Genomic DNA, 20,163 nt, shown 5'->3' with positions numbered 1-20,163 from the left:
TGGACCCAGGAGGACTCTTCTTGCATTCTTACTCATCTGGTACCTTTGTGAAAAGGCAATTCAGAATCAACTGGCTATGCATGTAACTTTACCAATGCAACACCTGGGGCAGATTCCTCTTCTTTACCTATCAGTACTAATGGGATCACTTTTCAAAATGGGAATCAACTCAACAAGCAGAATGCGATACTAGAGTGCCTGTTCAGACAGCGCTCCAGTCAAAATACTCTTGGAAATAAATGGACTACCCAAGTGGTTTACATGTGCAAGCCCTGCAATGGTGGAAGAATTGCAGCTCATCCTGAAAAATAGGGGGGGGGATCCTTGCAGCACTACACATGGTCTGCTCACATTACAAAGCAGTGGAATTCAATGAGGGGGGTCAGATTCTATATCCAATATTAGCATCTAAGGTAATCTCTGGAACAAAGGAAATCAGGTACCATTAAGAAAGGGCCAACCCTGTTACATTAAACATGTTTTGTTTAAAGTACGCTTAAGGCAGCTAGTTTTAATTTAAAGGAAAATCAGCCATGCAGGCCCTTAGTAAGGGACTTCCAAAAAAACTTCATAATTGGTAGGGGGAGGGGGTCAACATTTGCAAGCAGCAACAAACACACACACGTATACAGAGAGAGAGAAAGCACTTACCAATATTAATCTCATCATCTGTCAAAGTGTCTCCAATAAAGTCAAACTGAAATGACTGAAGAGTCTGAGAGAACTTCTGTACAGCCAATGAATAATCTAGAAAAGATTAAAAGGTTGCAGAAGTCAGTGTGCAAGAATAGCAGCTAAATCTGTAGGAATTTCACCCTTGAAAGAGAGCGCAGCGCTTTTTGGATCTCACACCTCCCCCTGAAGTAGGAAGCTAACACATGTGTTCACGTAACACATCAGAGAACTCATAAGCTTTAATGTTAAGGCTAGAAAAATACCTGTGTCCGCTGCCTCACAGGGGTCACCTTGGAGGCTTTCCATCTTTCTTGATGAAAAATGGTTCTTTGCTGAATATTCAAATGACCATAACATGGGGCTGTCTGGTAATGATCCAGCCCAGAATCATCCACTCCAACTGAGCAAATGTGTCAAGGTCTCAGGTGCAGCGAGAGGCTTTTCCAGCCTTGCTTCTGAGTACCTCACCTGGAGATGACTGCCTTGTATGAGTGCCTCATCCCCCCCCCCAATTTGAACAACTCAAATCATAATTGCAGAACCAGCTGCAGATAAAGTTCTGTCTCCAAAATTAAATTTCATTCAGGGCGCATGTGCACCAGTTATTGACCACCAGGGATAATCCATGTAGCCACAGGCCTTTGTACGAGATATTGCATTGGATTACGGGGGGTGGGGGGGGGGTGAAGGGGAGGGAAATAACTTTGCTCCACACTTAACATGGGGCAAAAAGGTACAATTGTCAGTCTTTGTTTTCTTTCTCCAGTCAGAAAAGAAAAAGATACTTCGTTCTCTCCCTCTCCTCCCTCCACCCAACGATGTATAAAAAGAAGAGCAAAGGGGGGGGGGGAGAACAAAAGTGGCATGGTAGTGGGAGGGGCTAAATAGCATCTTGCTGGTGGGGGGGACTCAAACTTGGCAGGCCCATCAATCTGCACATGACAACTGTTTGTGAATTTTATTCACTTGTAACTGCAAGCACCAGGATGCCAAAGAGCCATTTGCCGATGGATGGATTCTGTCTTCATTTTGTGCATTCTGGAATTTGAGACTGTGGAAATGTTTACATAACCAATTCAAGTCAACCCAAACTAAGTTGGAGGGGGGGCGCAGAGCTTGGAAAAGTTACTTTTTTGAACTACAACTCCCATCAGCCCAATCCAGTGGCCATGCTGGCTGGGGCTGATGGGAGTTGTAGTTCAAAAAAGTAACTTTTCCAAGCTCTGGGGGAGGGGGGTTAATCAAACAGGATTGCACACACCCAGAATAATGTGAAATCCGCCCTCAACGTGTGCATTTGTGATGGGATTTTCTTTTCTTTTGTTAGAGTTCTAGCATTATGCAATACAATAAAGCAGGGCAGTCCCTCGTTCCCCTCTCCCTTTGCCCTCATGCCCCTTTTCTTTTTCTATACATAAATCTTCACGCTGATGGCCAGCTGCTTAACATGTTATGCAGTGTTCAGGTTCATATGCTCAGATAAGGGTTACGATAAATGAGGGTCCATGTTCTGCAGGGGGGCAAATTTACAACCACTGAGCTGGAGAAGTGTTTGCCCCTCACTATGGAAGTGCCCAGTAATCAAACTCACACAGGCTGGCATTAACTGTGATAGGGTTTCATTTTACTTTTCACATCTGCCCCCCTCATCAACTCCATGGTGAGAAAGAGAAAGAGAAACACAAACACTTCTGGTATAAATCACTGCATCCAGTTCACACAAGCCACACAATTTTTGTCTCCTCTTTTCTAAAAAAAGGACATTATGGCCAGTGACCCTGGCCCAAAGCAGCAAGACAAACCTCACAAGGTAACCTGAAGTGCAGGCACAATATGGCAGCATAGCCTATAAAATCCAACCACAACATGCTGCAACAGAGGCAGTGTGGGACCGTGCGCCACACACATTGGGAAGCCATGTTGCTCTGGACATGTGCTCCAGCCACGCTACTGGTAGATATTGCACTTGGCCTTCTTACAAACCAATGCTGCAAATGAGGACGAGGGAAGACTGACTCATACATTGGCAGTCATGCAGCCACTTCTGTGCTGCTGCGATAATGATGGAAACCACATAATTGCATGGAAAGTTGCCATTGTCAGGGCCAGCAGCAGCAGTGCTGGTGTCGCAACGTCCCATGCGAGCAGCATGGCATGATGTCCAGCCAAAGGGATGTGACAACCACTCTCCTCGGGTGATATATGAATTCAGACTCAGAAGCATTATACAGCACAACTCTGAGGAGCCAAATCTCCACAATTATTTGCTTGCCAAGTCAGTTTTATGAAGTGTATCCCTAGGAAGAGCAGCTTATTATGATATATTGTATTTTACTTTGTTTGTTCACCGCCCTGAGAGCTATTTTTGCTAAGGGCGGTATATAATCGAAATAATAATAATAATAAAATAATAATATGTTCTTTGGTCTCTCATTAAAGAACAAAGAGCTGTAATGAGCCAGTCTAGGGCCCCTATCACAGAATGCACCAATTTTCATTTGGATCCTTTTTACGAACATGGCGAATGATCTAAGAAATTTCCCCTGGCTCCACAGCAAAGACATTAAAAAATAAAACAAGTAGATTAGGATCCAAAGTTTTCCAGAAATTGAAAATAACAGCTTGTTCTGAAAGACGTATTTCCAGACAGGAAGGATTCTTCCCAAAAGACAAATGGGTTTTTGTTGTTGTTGTTATGTGCCTTCAAGTCGATTACAACTTATGGCGACCCTATGAATCAGTAACCAATTATAATCCAGATCAGTCCAGTGTAATTTTGTCTCCCTGTCTTTATGGCCATTTAACAGTCTGGGATCAAATGTCGGGCACAGAAGCTAAACTGAGAGTCAGGGTGGGTCTCCCTTAAGGAACAAAAGGGGTGTGCCCCCTCATAGCCCAACCAAAAAAAAATTTTTTTTAGTTACCATGGATGTTTGAATGACTTTAGGGTATTTTGGGGGTGCTAAATCCAAAAATGACATTAGTTTTGCTGAATTGGCTCTAGTTTTTGAGATAATGGATACCCCTCAAATGACGATTGTACCCCAATACAACCTGTAGCTGCTGACATATGCAGCAGGGTTTGGTCTGTCTTTTTACTCTTGAACATTGTTTTGCAAGTTTATCCATCGCATATCATATCATATTGATTTTTTTTTTTTTTTAAGAGGAATATGAGTTTGTCATGAAGAGGCTGCTTAAACAAGAAAAAACATTACTGACTTTGTAAAACAAGCATATCTTGCTTATTTTGGAGTTAAGCTTGGAGATTAAGATAAGTCTTAGGTTCCCCATAAGGTTTGCAAAACCTGTGTAGAGTGCCTACGACAGTGGAAAAATGGAGAAAGGAAACGTTTAAACTTTGGTGTGCCTATGGTGTGGAGAGAGCCGCAAAACCATCACGATTGTTATTTTTGTGTTGTGAATGTGAAAAGCTTCAATCGCTACAAGAAACGTAAGTGGGAGTATCCTGATTTGGACTCAGCAAGGCGACCTGTACCACACGGCGAAGACGTTCCCATACCAGTGTTTACCTCACTGCCTGACCTTCCATTGTCAGATGTTGAAGAAATGCTGGACGTGGAGTGTAGCACAGGTGGTAGCCCTGGAAGTGGATATGAAGAAAGCTTTTCAACACCTGAGCAGTTCTCCCAAAAGGAACTCAATGATCTGATACGAGACCTCAGTCTGTCAAAGCAAGCATCTGAACTTTTAGCATCCAGGCTAATGGAAAAGCACTGTCTACAGCCGGAAGCTATTAACAGCTGCCACGCCCTACAGGACCAGGTCCCAGCCTATTTCATCTGCGCGAGGAGAGTCTTCGGCGTGGGACATTGTCGCCGGATGTACGCTGTGTGGTGTGAATGAGATTGGTGTGTGTATGTATGTGAGTCTTTGCTTGTTTTAACTACACTTTAATTGTATTTTATTGTATTTTAATGCTATTTAATTATTTGTTCTGTTGAGTTTGCTATTTATTTCTATGTTTTTGTATTTTATGTTGCTGTTTTAGTCTTATGTACACCGCCCAGAGAGCCTTTTGGCTTTGGGCGGTATAGAAATTAATTAAATAAATAAATAAATAAACATAACAGCTTATCGGACAAGAGAGGAGGGACTTCTTCCATACTTCAGCCAAGATGAAGAACTTGTATACTGCAATAACATTCCTGGACTTCTTCTCCAAATGGGACTACCGGAATATCGACCAGAAGATTGGCGGCTTTTTATAGACAGCTCCACCAGAAGCTTGAAATGTGTTTTATTGCACAATGGTAACCGCTATGCATCTCTTCCAATTGCTCACTCAACAAAACTTAAAGAAGAATATGAAAATATCAAAATGGTCTTGCAGAAGCTCTGCTATCATGAACACCAGAGGTCTATTTGAGTTGATCTAAAGACAGTGAACTTCTTGCTTGGGCAGCAAAGTGGATACACGAAGTACCCTTGTTTCATCTGCTTGTGGGATAGTAGGGCAAAGCGAGATCATTGGGAAAAAGTGACATGGCCTTCAAGGGAACACATGACTGTAGGTGCAGCGACCATCATTAACAAGCCATTGGTTGACAGAGAAAAAAATCATTCTCCCACCACTCCATATCAAGCTTGGACTGATGAAGCAATTTAATTCAATGTTAAGGCCTTGGACAAAGATGGTGATTGCTTCAAATACATTTTATAGATCGTTCCTTGGACTGACTATGGAAAAACTAAAAGCAGGGATCTTTGATGGTCCTAAAATTCGTAAACTCATCAATGATTTGAATTTCACTAAATTTATGAATGATGTTGAAGCTTCTGCTGGTGCAGTTGTCTCAGTTGTCAAGAACTTCTTGGGTAACCACAAAGCAAACAATTATGAAGAATTGGTGTAATGTAATGTTTTATTTCTAGGCCGCCTTTCGGCCAAATAGGCCCCCAAGGCGGCTTACACACACAAAAAAATACAAATACAAAATACAAATAAAAACAATACAATTTACAAAAAAAAAAAATCAAACTAACGAAGTCCTAACATCTCTAAAAAAACAGGAACAGCAAACCAAAAGCATTCATCTTCCTGGTAAAGGGCAGTCCCCAGAAAAATGTCACTAAGAGCAGGGGTGGGGGGCAAGGCAGGTGGAAATGCTTGCCCCTTGATGGTCCCAGCACAGTCTCATCCCTGCAGCAACATGACTCAGCCTGCAGCTCCTCCTGATAAGGCCCAGGCAGAGGGGTGGGGCAAGACAGGTGGAAATGCTTGCCCCTTGAGGTCCCAGCACAGTCTCATCCCTGCAGCAGCACGACTCAGCCTGCAGCTCCTCCTGATAAGGCCCAGGCAGAGGGGTGGGGCAAGACAGGTGGAAATGCTTGCCCCTTGATGGTCCCAGCACAGTCTCATCCCTGTGCAAAACATGCTCGCTAACTTTAAACATTTGGGTACTAATATGAGCATAAAGGTAAACTATCTCCATAGCCACTTAGACGGATAATCTTGGTGATTTTAGTGAAGAACAAGGGGAGAGGTTCCATCAGGATATAAAGGTGATGGAGGAAAGGTATCAAGGCAGATGGGACAGACACATGATGGCAGACTACTGCTGCAGCCTCCAATGTGATTGTCCTGATGCCCCACAAAAAAGAAAATCGTACACACAGCGTTTTTCTATGCATTAATTGTGATTATCTGAATCAGCTTACTTTGTTTTAATGTTATTGTACTGAATACAATGCCATTAGGTATCTCATGTGTTTACTTTTGTATGATTTGAGACAGTTTCCATGTCATTTGTGGGTAGGCTATGCCTGACCATTAAATTTTTTGAATCTGATATGTTTTTCAATGGGGGCATCCATTATCTCAAAAATTAGAGCCAATCTAGCAAAACTGATGCCATATTCGGAATCAGCGATACAAAGTTACCCTAAAATTGATCAAACATCATTGGCAATAAAATTAGTGTTGACCAGTACAGTGGGCAGCTTGCCAGAGAAAAGGCCTTTCGGCAGGGGCATTCCAACTGTGAAGGCCTGCCCGAGGGAGGTTCATATGGTGCCTGTGTTATGGTCGTGTGAAAGACCTTTTTCTAAGAACATCAGGAGAGCCTGCTGGATCAGGCCAGTGGTCCCTCTAGTCCAGCATCCCATTCTCATACTGGCCAGCCACATGTCTGTGGGAAACTCGCAAGCAGGACCTGAGCGCAACAGCACTCTCCCCTCCTGCCATTTCCAGAAAATGGCATTCAGAAGGGATACTGACTCTGACCGTGGAGGCAGAACGCAGCCTTATCCTCCATGATTTGCCTGATCCTCTTTTAAAGCCATCCAGATTGGCAGCCATCACTGCTCCTTGTGAGAGCAAGTCCCACTTTAACTATGCACTGTGTGAAGAAGTCCATTCTTTTGTCTTCCCTGGATCTTCCAGCATTCAGCTTCACTGGATGATCATGAGTTCTAGTGTTATCAGCAAGAAAAACTTCTCTATCCGCTCTATCTATGTTATGCACAACCGTGATCAATGTCTCCTCTAACCCACCTTTTCTCCAAACTCAAAAAACATACCAAAATATGCAACCTTTTTCCGCAGAGGAGTCATTCTATTCCGTTGATCATTTTGGTTACCCTTTTCCAGCTCCACAACATCCTTTTTGAGGGGAGATGGCCAGAACTGTACATAGTACTCCAAATGTGGTGGCACCATAGATTTGTGCAACAGCATTTTGATATTGGGAGTTTTATTTCCAATTCCATTCCCAATGATCCCTAGCATGGAATTTACATTTTTCACAGCTGTCACACACAGGGTTGATCCTCAGACTCATCTGGCACAAGACTGCCCTCCCTCTTCTCCACCACCACCCCTTTTCCCCCTCCCACAGAGTTCCCAGTACAACCCAACATCTGGCTCTCTTCATAATAATAATAATAATAAAATAATAAAATTTAATTTATGTGTCGCCTATCTGGCCATTGGCCACTCTAGGCGACGTACATGTAACAATTAAAACAGAATACAATAAAGTACAATAATGCAATATAAAAACAATACAGCAGCGAGAACAATATTAATACAGCGTTAGAGGCATTTCAGTCATAACGGTTAACCCTCCCCGGAAATCCCAAAGGCCTGTTGAAAGAGCCAGATCTTTATGGCTTTACGAAATACATTTAGGGAAGAGGCATGCCGTAGGTCTTGTGGGAGGGAGTTCCATAAAGTGGGGGCCGCCACTGAGAATGCCCTCTCTCTAGTTCCCGCCAATCTAGCTGTTTTTGTCGGCGGGATTGAGAGAAGGCCCTGAGTGGCTGATCGTGTCGGGCGGCATAATTGGTGGCGTTGAAGGCGCTCCTTTAGATAAACTGGGCCAAGACCGTATAGGGATTTAAAGGTTAATACCAACACCTTGAATCGGGCCCGGAAAGCAACTGGAAGCCAGTGTAGATTGAACAACACTGGTGTGATGTGATCCCGGCGGCGACTATTCGTAAGTAGTCGAGCCGCCGCGTTTTGTATAAATTGTCATTTCTAGACCGTTTTCAAGGGTAACCCCACATAGAGCACATTACAGTAATCCAATCGAGAGGTGACCAGGGCGTGTACTACCAGTGGGAGCTGATGAACAGGAAGGTAGGGTTGCAGTCTTCGTATGAGGTGTAGTTGATACCAGGCTGCCCGGCTCACTGCTGAAATTTGAGCCTCCATGGACATCCTGGAATCAAGTACAACCCCAAGGCTGCGGACCTGGTCCTTCAGGGGTAAACTCACCCCATTGAACTTCAAGTCAACTTCTCCCAGCCTTCTTTTGTCCCCCACAAGCAGCACCTTGGTCTTATCAGGGTTCAGCTTCAGCTTGTTCCTTCCCATCCATCCACTCACGGATTCCAGGCACTTGGACAAGGTCTCCACAGCCGACTCTGGTGAAGATTTAAACGAGAGGTAGAGCTGAGTGTCATCTGCATATTGGTGACACTGCAGCCCAAACCTCCTAATGATTGTCCCCAGCGGCTTCATGTAAATATTAAATAGCATGGGAGAGAGGATAGAGCCCTGTGGCACACCACAACTGAGATGCCAAGGGTCTGAAACCTCCTCCCCCAGTGCTACCTGTTGGTACCTATCGGAGAGAAAGGAACGGAACCACTGTAATACAGTGCCTCCAATTCCCAATCCCTCCAGGCGATGTAAAAGGATACTTGTTGATGTGCGAGCGTTGTTGCGTGAACAGTATACGTTACGCTGGAGTTAAGTTGAGCAAGAAACTCCTCAGAGGTATTTGATTAGGTTAAGAGTTTTTATTAGACATTATGGCTTAAAGCTTTGGAAGTAGATTACATGTAGAGTTTCCCCCCCCCCTTTAAGGAGAGAAGCTCTCAGTTCAGAGACAAGACACAGAAGAAGGAAGAACTAATAGCAGGCTGTCACAACTTTCCCAGCTGTTATCTCCCGTTACCATGACAACTACTGTCTGACCTTGAATGTCTGCTCTCACTCTCAGGCCAGGCACAGCAGATAAGACACTGCTTGTAACTTTTCAGACTTTTAGACTTGATGGAAAACAACTAGGCCTAATGGGTCAACATTTTTCCCTTTTTTTATCATGTTTGTAATTTATTATAACAATGATAATAATATATTTCTATAATATAAAGGTAATATATTTTAATATATTATATTATACAGATTTAGTTTATATTTTAGTATATTTTATAATATCTTAGTATATTTTAAAACTTTATTTAATTAAATTTCGGCTGAACATATGTTAAATATAGTGTTTCTGGATTTATTTTAATTTGTTTATGCATATTTGGGCTGGTAATTACTCTCATAGTAAATTTTTCAGGCGGTTTGTCAATGTTTGCTCTCGTAGAGCGTTTTAAAGGAACTAGAGCTTTTGCTTTCTCAGCTCCTTCATTTGAGCTAGTATTTGGTATATTTTGATTAGGATAGAGCTGAGTGTCATCCGCATATTGGTGACACTGCAGCCCAAATCTCCTAATGATTGTCCCCAGCGGCTTCATGTAAATATTAAATAGCATGGGAGAGAGGATAGAGCCCTGTGGCACACCACAACTGAGATGCCAAGGGTCTGAAACCTCCTCCCCCAGTGCTACCTGTTGGTACCTATCGGAGAGAAAGGAACGGAACCACCGTAATACAGTGCCTCCAATTCCCAATCCCTCCAGGCGATGTAAAAGGATACTGTGGTCGACAGTATCAAAAGCCGCTGAGAGATCGAGGAGGACAAGAAAGGTGAATTCTCCCCTATCTAATGCCCTCCTCATATCATCTACCAGAGCGACCAAGGCTGTTTCAGTTCCGTGACCAGTCCTGAAACCTGACTGGTATGGATCCAAGTAATCCATTTCATCCAAGTGTGCTGTCAACTGGTTGGCCACCACTCGCTCAATGACCTTGCCCAAGAATGGTAGGTTCGAAATTGGGCGAAAGTTATTAAAAACTTGGGGATCCAAGGAGGGCTTCTTTAGGATGGGCTTTACAATTGCCTCCTTGAAAGCTAATGGCATCACATCCTCTTGCAAGGATGCGTTTACCACCGCTTTAATCCCCATGCCCATTTTCTCTCTGCAGCTCACAAGGAGCCACGATGGGCAAGGATCAGTTAGGCAAGTGGTAGGCTTCACAGTCGAAAGCACCTTGTCCACATCCTCAGAAGGGAGAAGCTGAAACCGATCCCAACTTACCGGTATGCAACTGGCCAACTCTCATCCACTTTTCATCCAACTGCCAAGGTTTGGCTTAACGTGTCATCCAACCCAGACTCAGAGTAAAGCACTCTTCCTTAACCATGACCGTTAGCCAAGAACAACCATGAGTGCAACTCATGGTTAGGCGCTCTCCTCCTTAACCACAACGTCATGCTGAACCAAACCTTGGCATAGCACGATGCAGCTGCTGAGCTAAGAGGGCCAGGGAGGGGCCCAGCGGCTGCAATCTTCTCCCTTGGAACACATTCACACTAAGCCTAGGTTTGGCTTAACATTATATGGGCAAGAGGAAGGAAAAACATTCTTCCTTACTGTAGCCACAGTACTTTAAATGTATTATAATTCTGAGTACTGCCATGTTTTTTCAAAGATGGGGCGATGCTCCAGAGTTGGTAAAGGTACTGAAGGACAACTAAAATGAACAAAACTCTGTAGAAAGAAAGGAAACCGTTGAGGGTTTCTTGGTTTAGCAAAGCAACACACACAGCCCCAAACACAGGGGCAGCAAGGAGGCTGCGCTTTAAAGGATTGTTGGTTGGTTACTTGCTACTGGGAGGAACGGCAGGATATAAATCTAATAAATAAATAAATAACAAATAAATAAAATTGTTTGCTGGGGAGAGAAAGAAATACATAGTAGAAATGAGCTAAAATTGCACTTCCTGTTTCCATTTTGCAAGTCAAAGAAGAAAGAATATCTTGGGACTGAAATTCTCATTCTGTTTCCTCAACTGAAAAAAAAATGACTGACCCAAGTCATGGAGGATGTGGTATATTCATGCATTTAAAAAGCATTCTTAAAAATCTAATATTTTTCTCAAGTTAAAATACTTAGTATGGTATGTTTCTAGAACTTGCACTGTGACCACAAAAAAGTATCTCAAGTCCATTTAAAGTCACTGAAGCTGGGTGAGGTGTGGGATGAGCCAGTACTTCAGTCCAATTCTAGTCTTTCTGGTGCCACTTCACAGGTTTGTTCATTCTCTTTCATGCAGAGTTTTTGAAAGAATGCACAAAACATCCATACTGAAAAATTGTATGCATTACGTACACACTTTTCACATACAAAATGTATGTTAAAATGTGTGTGCACTTCCCTCACAAAAACTGCACCGCAAAATCTGCAGAGGTGTACAATCTGTCTAAGAATTGTGTTCCAATCTGCAAGCAAGCTCAAGAGCATCGGACAAGGTGGATCCACTGCAAAAAGCAGGCCAAACAAACTCCTCCCCCTTCCCAAACTGAACTAAAACTAAAACATTGGCCACCAGGAGCTGAACCCCAATGGCTCGACTCCCTCCTGCTACAGGAGCTGGTACCAGAGCACCTGTGAAGGCCTTCAGAGGCATCCCCAGCAGGGATCCCGGCATATGACCTTTCAATTTTAACAAAAGGCAAGTCTCTAACCCTCCTAGAAAGAAAGTAATAGAGCAAACCCTCATTTCACTCTTTTGTGAAATAAACCAGCCCGGCTGCTGCCACCTGTCAGTGCTATTAGCCAATGAGCGACATCAGAGCTGTGATAGATAAGTGAGTTGTTTGAACACCAGGAAATGCGAACCCCTGAGGTCCTAAAGAGTTGCTGTTTTCCCTTTGGTGCACTTTTCCTGCTTCTGACTATTCTTGTCCTTGGAATCGCCATAGTTTGCCCTTCCTTTCCCCCTAGCAACCAAGATGCATCTTTCCTCTGATGGGTTCACCTGAAATCAAGTAGAAATTATTTTCTGCAATTTTCTGCTACACAGTAAGTGTGGGTGAATGTTAAAGAATCCACCCTCCCCTAAAAAGGCAAATGTGAAAACTTTGCAAAGATGCTTAGGCATATCTCCTGCGAAAGATCAGGGGCCCATTAAGAATTCACTGTATTTGTTAGCTTACAGTAAAATGGTAAACAGGTCTACCCAGAAGTAAGTCTCTTTGTGCTTAATGTGGCTTGCTTCCAGGTAAATTAGTACAGGATGGCAGCCTAGGCTCTGGTTTAGGGCTGGCACTGAGGAAAAACACAGTTCTTGTGCCTTTGAATCGCTGTCTGTTAGATTCAGCAGGTCCAATCTTTTTAGTAGGGAAATACAACTACAGTAGGGCCAAACTTGTCGGTGCCCCGCTTTTCGGCTTTCCTCTAATACAGCAGCACCAGCGGGGCGATCAGCTGTAGCACAGGAAGCTCCAGCCACCGCACTCCAGCTGACAGCTATCAGCTGGAGCGTGCAAGCTTCCCAAGCTCCAGCTGATCCCACGCTCCAGCTGACAGGGATCAGCTGGAGCACGCGAGCCCCCCCGTGCTACAGCTGATCAGCTGGAGCGCAGGGAGCTCGCACGCTCCAGCTGATCCCTGTCATCTGGAGCGTGGTGGCTGGAGCTCCCCACACTACAGCTGATCACACGATCAGCTGTAGGGCGGGAAGGTCACGCGCTACAGCAGAGTAGGGACCAACTTGCTGGTGGTTTTTGCTTTTCAGCGGGGGGCGTGGAACGGAAGCTGCCGTATGAGTGGGGCCCTACTGTATGGGAAAAGCTGCACCATGAATAGTCTCTACTTTTGTTAACTCCTCCCATGGCAGCCATTTTTTGTTATGCCACATCCCCATGGCAGTCAATTTTGTGACTGGTGAACCCAGTTCAAAGGGCTAGTGACCCAGCCCTGCTATATACTATTCTTATTGTCTTTATTTATACCCCGCCCTTTTTCCAAAACTGGAACTCACGGCGGCTTCCAGATAAAAAATACATATAATTAAAAACAACATACAAAATCTACATTAAAATAAGATTAAACTATTTCCAGTATTAAAACCATACACACATATAGCTAAAAGAGTTCAAACTAGTTTAAAAATGATATAATAGACATTAGCAACGCAGCACCCTTCACGCCCTATCCTTAGCCTTCAATTCCAAAGGCTTGTTGGAATAAGAATGTCTTTGCTTGTCGGTGGAAGGACTGCAAGGAGGGGTCATTCTTACCTCCCTAGGAAGGGAATTCCAAACCCTAGGGGCAGCCACCGAGAAGGCAAAAGTATTCAGCCAACTCCACGGCCTTCCTTGCTCAGCACCATGCAGGTCCCAGTTCCTGGCAGAGCAGACCAGGAGCAAAAGCACCCCATGCACCGGAGCCCTCATGAGAAGGCAGCTCTCCGAGGCGGCTCCAGCAGCAACTCAATGTGAAGGCCACAAACATTCAGTGAACCAACACAACAGAGGCTATCACTGTCTTGGATTACACTTGCAGCAGACCAACACTTAGCCCAGCTGGATTTGTCTTGGCATGAACTGGGAATGTAAAAAAAAAAAATTAAAAAAGAAACTTCTCCAAACACAAGGAAGGGGAGACAGAAAAGGCCATTTGGTCTTCCGTGATCACAGAGACTCACTTACAAACTTGTGCTTTACTCCAGCACGACATCACTGGCTTGGAAAACCTTTTCACTCACCAGATTGAGGGGAGGGGGGACATATTCCGACCACATGTTGTTCCCACTTTGTTTCTGCACAGTTGGATTGTTCCAGGCACATGTGGACATTTTACACACACACTTGCACAAGCCCTGCCTGCTTTCCATCTGTACTCAGATAGTTGTGGGGGGCTGGAGGCAAGGTGAGGAGAGAATAGAGTTGCTGGCAGTACCTGTGGAAAAGGAAAAGGGACAGCACCAGACTCCATCTGTCTAGCCGCTTGGGGTTTCCCAGCAGGCCGTTCATCTGATTAAGCAAATGGCTCTGGGAAACGGCAACTTCAGCAGACATCCCTCCACTCCACCCTGGAACATTTCCCCCCTGCCTTCTGAGGACCAGGGGAGGCTGGCCCAACTGTCCTCTTCCCCCACATCGACCCCTTTCCCAAATAACTAGCATGGAGGAGGCCCTGCAGCACTCAAAATGCTCGCAAAGAGAAGCAGACTGACAAATTATGGTGCTTCCTTTGCCAGGAAGCCCTTCAAGCATCTGATGGCAATGGAGAAAGTAGGCAGGACCTCCCACCACCAAAGGCTTCTCTGAAGCACAAGCCGCTTGGGGGGCACCTTCCCCCCAGAGACTGCCACCTCTCTTGTGTCCCGGGACACTCTGGGAAACCCTCCAGGGCCAGCCCCCAAATGGCTCCTGGCTCGGCCCCCAAGGGCGCAGGGAGAGGTACTACAGCAGCTTCCCCTCAACAGGGACGGGCACATCTGTCCAGTTTGGTTTCTCTCCAGGTCTCCTTTTCACAACTGAGTTCCGCTTCCCAGCCTCCTTCACATGCAGAACCCCAAAGTTCAACCCAAGCAGCAACCCGGGGAGAAGGTGCCTTCCCAGATCCAGATTATTGTCCACACCAACTTGCAGTGACTCTCCAGGGGTTCCGAGGGGACGTTCCCAGCCCCACCTGGAGACGCCGGCACTGAACTCGGGGCCCTCTGCAGGTTGAGCAGGCGCTGTCACCGAGCTGCGCCCTTCCTCAGGTGGGAGTAAGTCCTGCCTGAAACCCTGAGGAGCCTCTGTGGCCAGCGTGGCCAGTGCTGAGCTAGATGGCCAACGGCCTGGCCCAGGATCAGGCCGCTTCCTATGTCCACTGTCTTGACCGAGTGGCAGGCAGCCAGAGTCCGCAAAGACATTAGAATCCCATCAGCTCACGAGAAACAGCAACTTGTGTGTTGTGTTACGCACTAGGAAGGCCCCCTTGTCACCCTCAAGGAAGTCCCACAAGCTTGACAGGCAGCTGGGCTGGGAGACACACCCACCACTAGGGCGTAGGCGTAGTAGCCCTGCATCTGCTACATTCCCCCCTCAGGGCAGCCCGTTTCCAGGGGGGGCATCCTGAAGAGACTTTGCTTTGTCACCGAGTCACAAGGGCTCAGTCTTTGGTTTTTACAGGAATAAAAACTCCAGGAGAGTAATGTGTACATGGGAACGTAAGTTGCCAGTCAGATTATTCGTCCCTCTAGCTCAGTATTGCCCACACTGGCTGGCAGGACTCTCCAGGGTTTCAGGCAGCAGGCTTGTCCCGCTTTGTCTGGAGACCCAATGAACTGAGCCTGGGACCCTCTGCATGCAAACCATCTGCTCCACCACTGAGCTATGGCTGTCCTAGACATCACAAACATAAAGTTCTTTCAAAGCAGCCCTGCATTCTGCTCTGACGATTATGAGACCATGTTCCACATAAGCTCTTCAAGGGTTCTGCAACACTGATCACGGCAAACAAACCACCCACACCCACTTTGCTTACCATTACTAATAGCTTACCACGCAGTGTACAGTTGCAACACTGTCAAGCCGTAACAACGTTAGTTAGCAGTACCCAACTCAAAACTGGACACGAGGTATTTGGATCACTCTCAGGAGCTACTACAGCAGATGGATCGACCCAGGAAAGGGATGGGAAGCTTGGATCTCATGGTTCAGAAGTGACATCCACCATGCAAACCAGGACATCTCAGTGGCCCACATTAATGGCATTTTGAAAGACTGAAGAAGTAGTTAGTTTGCCTGGGCAGATGGAGGGCCCACTGCTTGCAAGGGAGGAGGGCGGTCTTCAAACTGTCACTTTCAGGCCTCACTTCCCAGCCATGAAACACTTCATACTTGTCACAGAACGCCCCCGCGCATGGCTAAGGATTCCAAGGACACACATTTAAGGCACATGGGAAACTTCTCAGACTTGCTATTGCCGTGTGCAAATGAAACTGCACTCCAGAGCAGCCTTCCCCAACCTTTGTGTCCCCATACGTTGCTGGGCTACCGTTCCCATAATTCCTCACCGTTGGCCATGTTGGCTGGTGCTGACGGGAGCTGTAGTCCAACAACATCTGAGGACCCAAAGGTTGGGAAAGGCTGCTCTAGAAGGCACACCACCATAAACAATACATGGGGAGATCAGCAGGGGTGGCCAAATAGTACTTCTGACAGGCATATTTCACACGTACCACTCGCCAGCCTCCTACGGAGAAACACCAATAATCTTCCAAGGAGCCACAGGTTTCCACACAAAACCGTTTGAAAACAATCAAGCTAAAGGCAAGATTAGTTCTGATACCTTTTAGATCAGGAGTGGGGAATCTTATCATAGAATCACAGAATAGCAGAGTTGGAAGGGGCCTATAAGGTCATCTAGTCTAACCCCCTGCTCAATGCAGGAATCCAAATTAAAGCACACCTGACAGGTGCCTGCCCAGCTGCCTTTTGAAGGCCTCCAGTGCTGGAGAGCTCACCACCTCTCTAGATTATTGGTTCCATTGTCATACCACTCTAATAGTCAGGAGGTTTTTCCTGATGTTCTGTCGAAATCTGGCTTCCTGCAACTTGAACCCATTATTCCGTGTCCTGCACTCTAGGATGATCGAGGAGAGATCCTGGCCCTCCTCTGGGTGGCAACCTTTCAAGGACTTGAAGAGTGCTATCATATCTCCCTTTTCTCCAGGCTCAGCATGCCCAGTTCTTTTAGTCTCTCCTCACAGGGCTTTGCTTCCAGTCCCCTGATCATCCTTGTTGCCCTCCTCTGAACCGGTTCCAGTTTGTCTGCATCCTTCTTATTGTGGCCTTGCAGTTTGTCAAAGGGCACGTTCCCTCTAATGGACCAAACACACCTATCTAAAGTTTCTGTCTGCAGTGGGAGATATACAATTCAAAATTCCCTGCTCAGTCAAGAAGCTCTTTGAGTTGCCCTTCGGGCAGGGGGGGTTACCATATCTGAGTCTTGCCTCCTTCCCAGGCTCACTGTGGAGATAAATGGACTAAGAATTTGTAAACACAGTTTGTACACTAAGGAGGACTTGCAAAATAAAAGTTCTTATAAAACAGGATGAAAAAGCATACTGAGTGATGAGCTCCCACCCTGGGAGGCCAGCATGCTCATGAATCCTAGCCAGGAGGGTGTGTGTGCTGTTCAGGCAGCACAGGGTTCTTTGTGTACGCCAACGCTGCAGTTGGAGAAGAGGCTTCGAGCCTGACGTGCATGCAAAACGAACTGCAGCAGAACCTGTATCATGGGGGTGGGGACCAGTGGCCCTCCAGATGCTGCTCAGCTCCATCTCCCATCAGCAACAGCTGGAGCAGTCAGTGGACAGGGATGGTGGCAGTTGCAGTCCAACAGCTTCTAGGAAGGCCACAAATTCTGGCACTGCACGCCAGCATTAAACCCTACAAGCATCCTACGCCCTTTCATGAGAACAGCTGCTGTCTGGGCCCAACCGTGAGAAGCAGGATTTTCTCCACACTTCAAGAAAAAGAAAAAAGAAACACACCCCCAGACATGGGAATGACAGAAGTAAAGGAGCTGTATCTACTATCTCCCTCTCAGCTGAAAGAAGGGTTCAGAATGTGCTGCTGGCAAGGCCAATCTTCTGAAGAATTGCTTTACAGTCACCAGCTTCTCGGGAAAGCTTTGAAATATTTATCAGTCACACACACTTGAACCCACGCTTAGAATAAGATCCTTAATTCTACAAAAAGCCTGAGCGAACAAACACCCTGTTTAAAAAAGACATTTCGCCAATTTATTTATCCAGAGATAAACTACAATTGCCTAGCAAACAGGAAGAAATGATCAATTTATTTCTAAACCAACGAACCAGACAACTGACTGACCAGCTACAGGAGTTGAGAGAACGCACTAGGACGTTCAACTCAACTCTGTTGCCCCTGCAGAGCTGGGATGGAGACCGATGTTGCTGGACTTGAGCTCCCACCATCCCCGAGTGTTGGCCCTGTTGGCTGGGGCTCATGGGAGCTGGGAGTCCTCTCGGTTGGCCACCCTCAAAGTAGAGCTTACATTCCTGGACCACATTATCTATAGAATCTTGTTACCACTCAAGCCCTTTCTTTGTCCAGTGAGCCCTTAACCAGCGTTTTACCAACATCTAATAACATTGGGCCCCCGCCTTTGTTGCCTCCCAAGCCATTGCATAGGCCTTCTGATCAATATTTGTTGGACAGCCCTCAGATTGAGCCTTGTTGCCAGAATTTCTACCAGCTGGACTCCGTTCTGTCATCAACCTTGCGGGAAATTTCATGTATTAAAAATTTCATAATGGAGGCCAACAACCTTCTTACTACTTTGACAGAGGAATTTAAAAAACTGTATATCCCATTGACAGATGTCCGAAACAACCCTCTGACTTCGCACTCTAAAGTTAATCAGGCTGCCCAGGGACCATGTAAACGTCAACCTAAGCTGAGAACAGCGCCAGGAAGGAAAACTAAAAATGCTAAGAACTACAAACGGCCAAAGCCTCAGAAGATGAACTTTACCAAACTGTTCAAAATACTGGACTCGCTTTTAAAATCAAGATGCCCTCAAAGAGCCGACGCCTTGCCCCTGGGACACCCCTCTATTCAATTGAACTGACATGAGGGAGATTCTTCACCTGTAGGCCCCTCTACAACTTTAAGCCAATCGAAGGAGCCTCACACAACATCATGCCAGAGGACCTCGATACATCCACCGTGGGCTCCTGTTCCCGCTATTGCTCAAAGTCAAAAGAAGAACTGGAATTTAATATATAGCCGGAATAAAATTGTCTTATTGAACTGTCCTAGGATTAACATCAGAGTCTCTCTACTTTATTGGAAGCGCTCGATCCTTGCCCTCCTCCATGCGATCCCTTTGAGGCTGATAAAGGAGGCCGACATCTGTAATGTTGAATATTTGATTGACACCTATGAGCAACCAAGGGTCTTGCTTACTTTCAGAGACCTGGACGCAGTTCGTTTACTACACTTGAACAAGCATGTAATGTCCGCCAAGGGTATCTACCTTCAAAGACATTTTCAAAACAACGTTGCCCCGTACCCTCTTATTCCTGCCTGGAAGGTCCCTTCATGCTTTTGTGCTGCTGAGGAAGCGGTTCTCAAACTGACCCCATCTCCGTCTAAGGACTCTCTCGCCGTTACTCACAGTTCTCGATTGATGTGTTCTCAAGCTGGTTCCCCCATCTCCCTTCAACTCTCTCCAGGATATCTTCCCAGCCCCTCAATGAGCTCTTCGGAAACAGGACTGCCATCTCCACCACTTATTCCCCCTAAGTCACCCATCCATTTCAGTTCTTTTACTGGCCAGGAGGATAGACAGTTGGCCGAAGACAAGTCCTTTTTTATAGAGGAAGGGAGCTGTTTATGAATTTTGGGTCTTTACCTGCTCCTGCGCAATGGGACATTGTCTCTAGGCTACAGTCACTTAATCACCGTCTACAATCTAAGATGCTGCAAATGGAGGTTCCCTTGCATACGACCTCGGAACCTCAGGTAGTGACGGGGGCGGGAGGTTCCTCCCATTTGCAGCTCGACGGCACTTAACAATCCTCCTACTGTAACTCTCCACCAGCCTCCACAAGTTAAGTTTTCAATGTCCAGGAGGGAGTATTTGAATACGCATACTAACCCCTCTTGGACGGATTTAAGATTTCTGGACAAGCCAGAACTAGCTTCGCCATTGAAATGCCTCCCCATGCCACCGATATCTTACTCTGCATTTACCATTTCTAATGTTAACAGACCAGAATGTAAAGATGACACACTCATCTGTCTTGAAGACACTCAAAAACCGTCTTCCTCCCGGAATGGTCTGCAGACTTTGCCTTCTTCGTGATGGCCCACTCAACGGCCGATGTTAAACCAGCCTCCCCTTAATATCATTTCATGGAACATTGGGTGGCTGGCTTAATAAGTTGTCAGATAGCTCTTTTAGAGAATTTTGCGCTCACCATCAAATACTATGTATTCAGGAAATCTGGGCCACCTCCTCACTCTGCTCTTCCTTACCTGGATACGAGTCCTTTTCTCTCCCAGCGGTCCCTTCGACTAAGGGCG

At 45.8% G+C, this 20,163-nt stretch overlaps 1 protein-coding gene across 2 annotated transcripts in view; it reads right to left on the bottom strand.

Annotated features, from left to right (window-relative positions):
* Nucleotides 1-20,163, bottom strand: part of OPHN1 (oligophrenin 1) — a 210,483-nt gene that overhangs the window by 122,888 nt on the left and 67,432 nt on the right. For both annotated transcript variants that reach the window (XM_061598304.1, XM_061598305.1), the window contains exon 2: nt 652-747. In XM_061598304.1, coding sequence (XP_061454288.1) covers nt 652-747 — 96 coding nt within the window. The remainder of the gene's footprint in view (nt 1-651; nt 748-20,163) is intronic.

This window comes from Rhineura floridana, chromosome 16, assembly GCF_030035675.1.
Source record: "Rhineura floridana isolate rRhiFlo1 chromosome 16, rRhiFlo1.hap2, whole genome shotgun sequence".
Lineage (NCBI taxonomy): Eukaryota > Metazoa > Chordata > Lepidosauria > Squamata > Rhineuridae > Rhineura > Rhineura floridana.
This window is presented reverse-complemented; position numbering and strand designations above follow the sequence as displayed.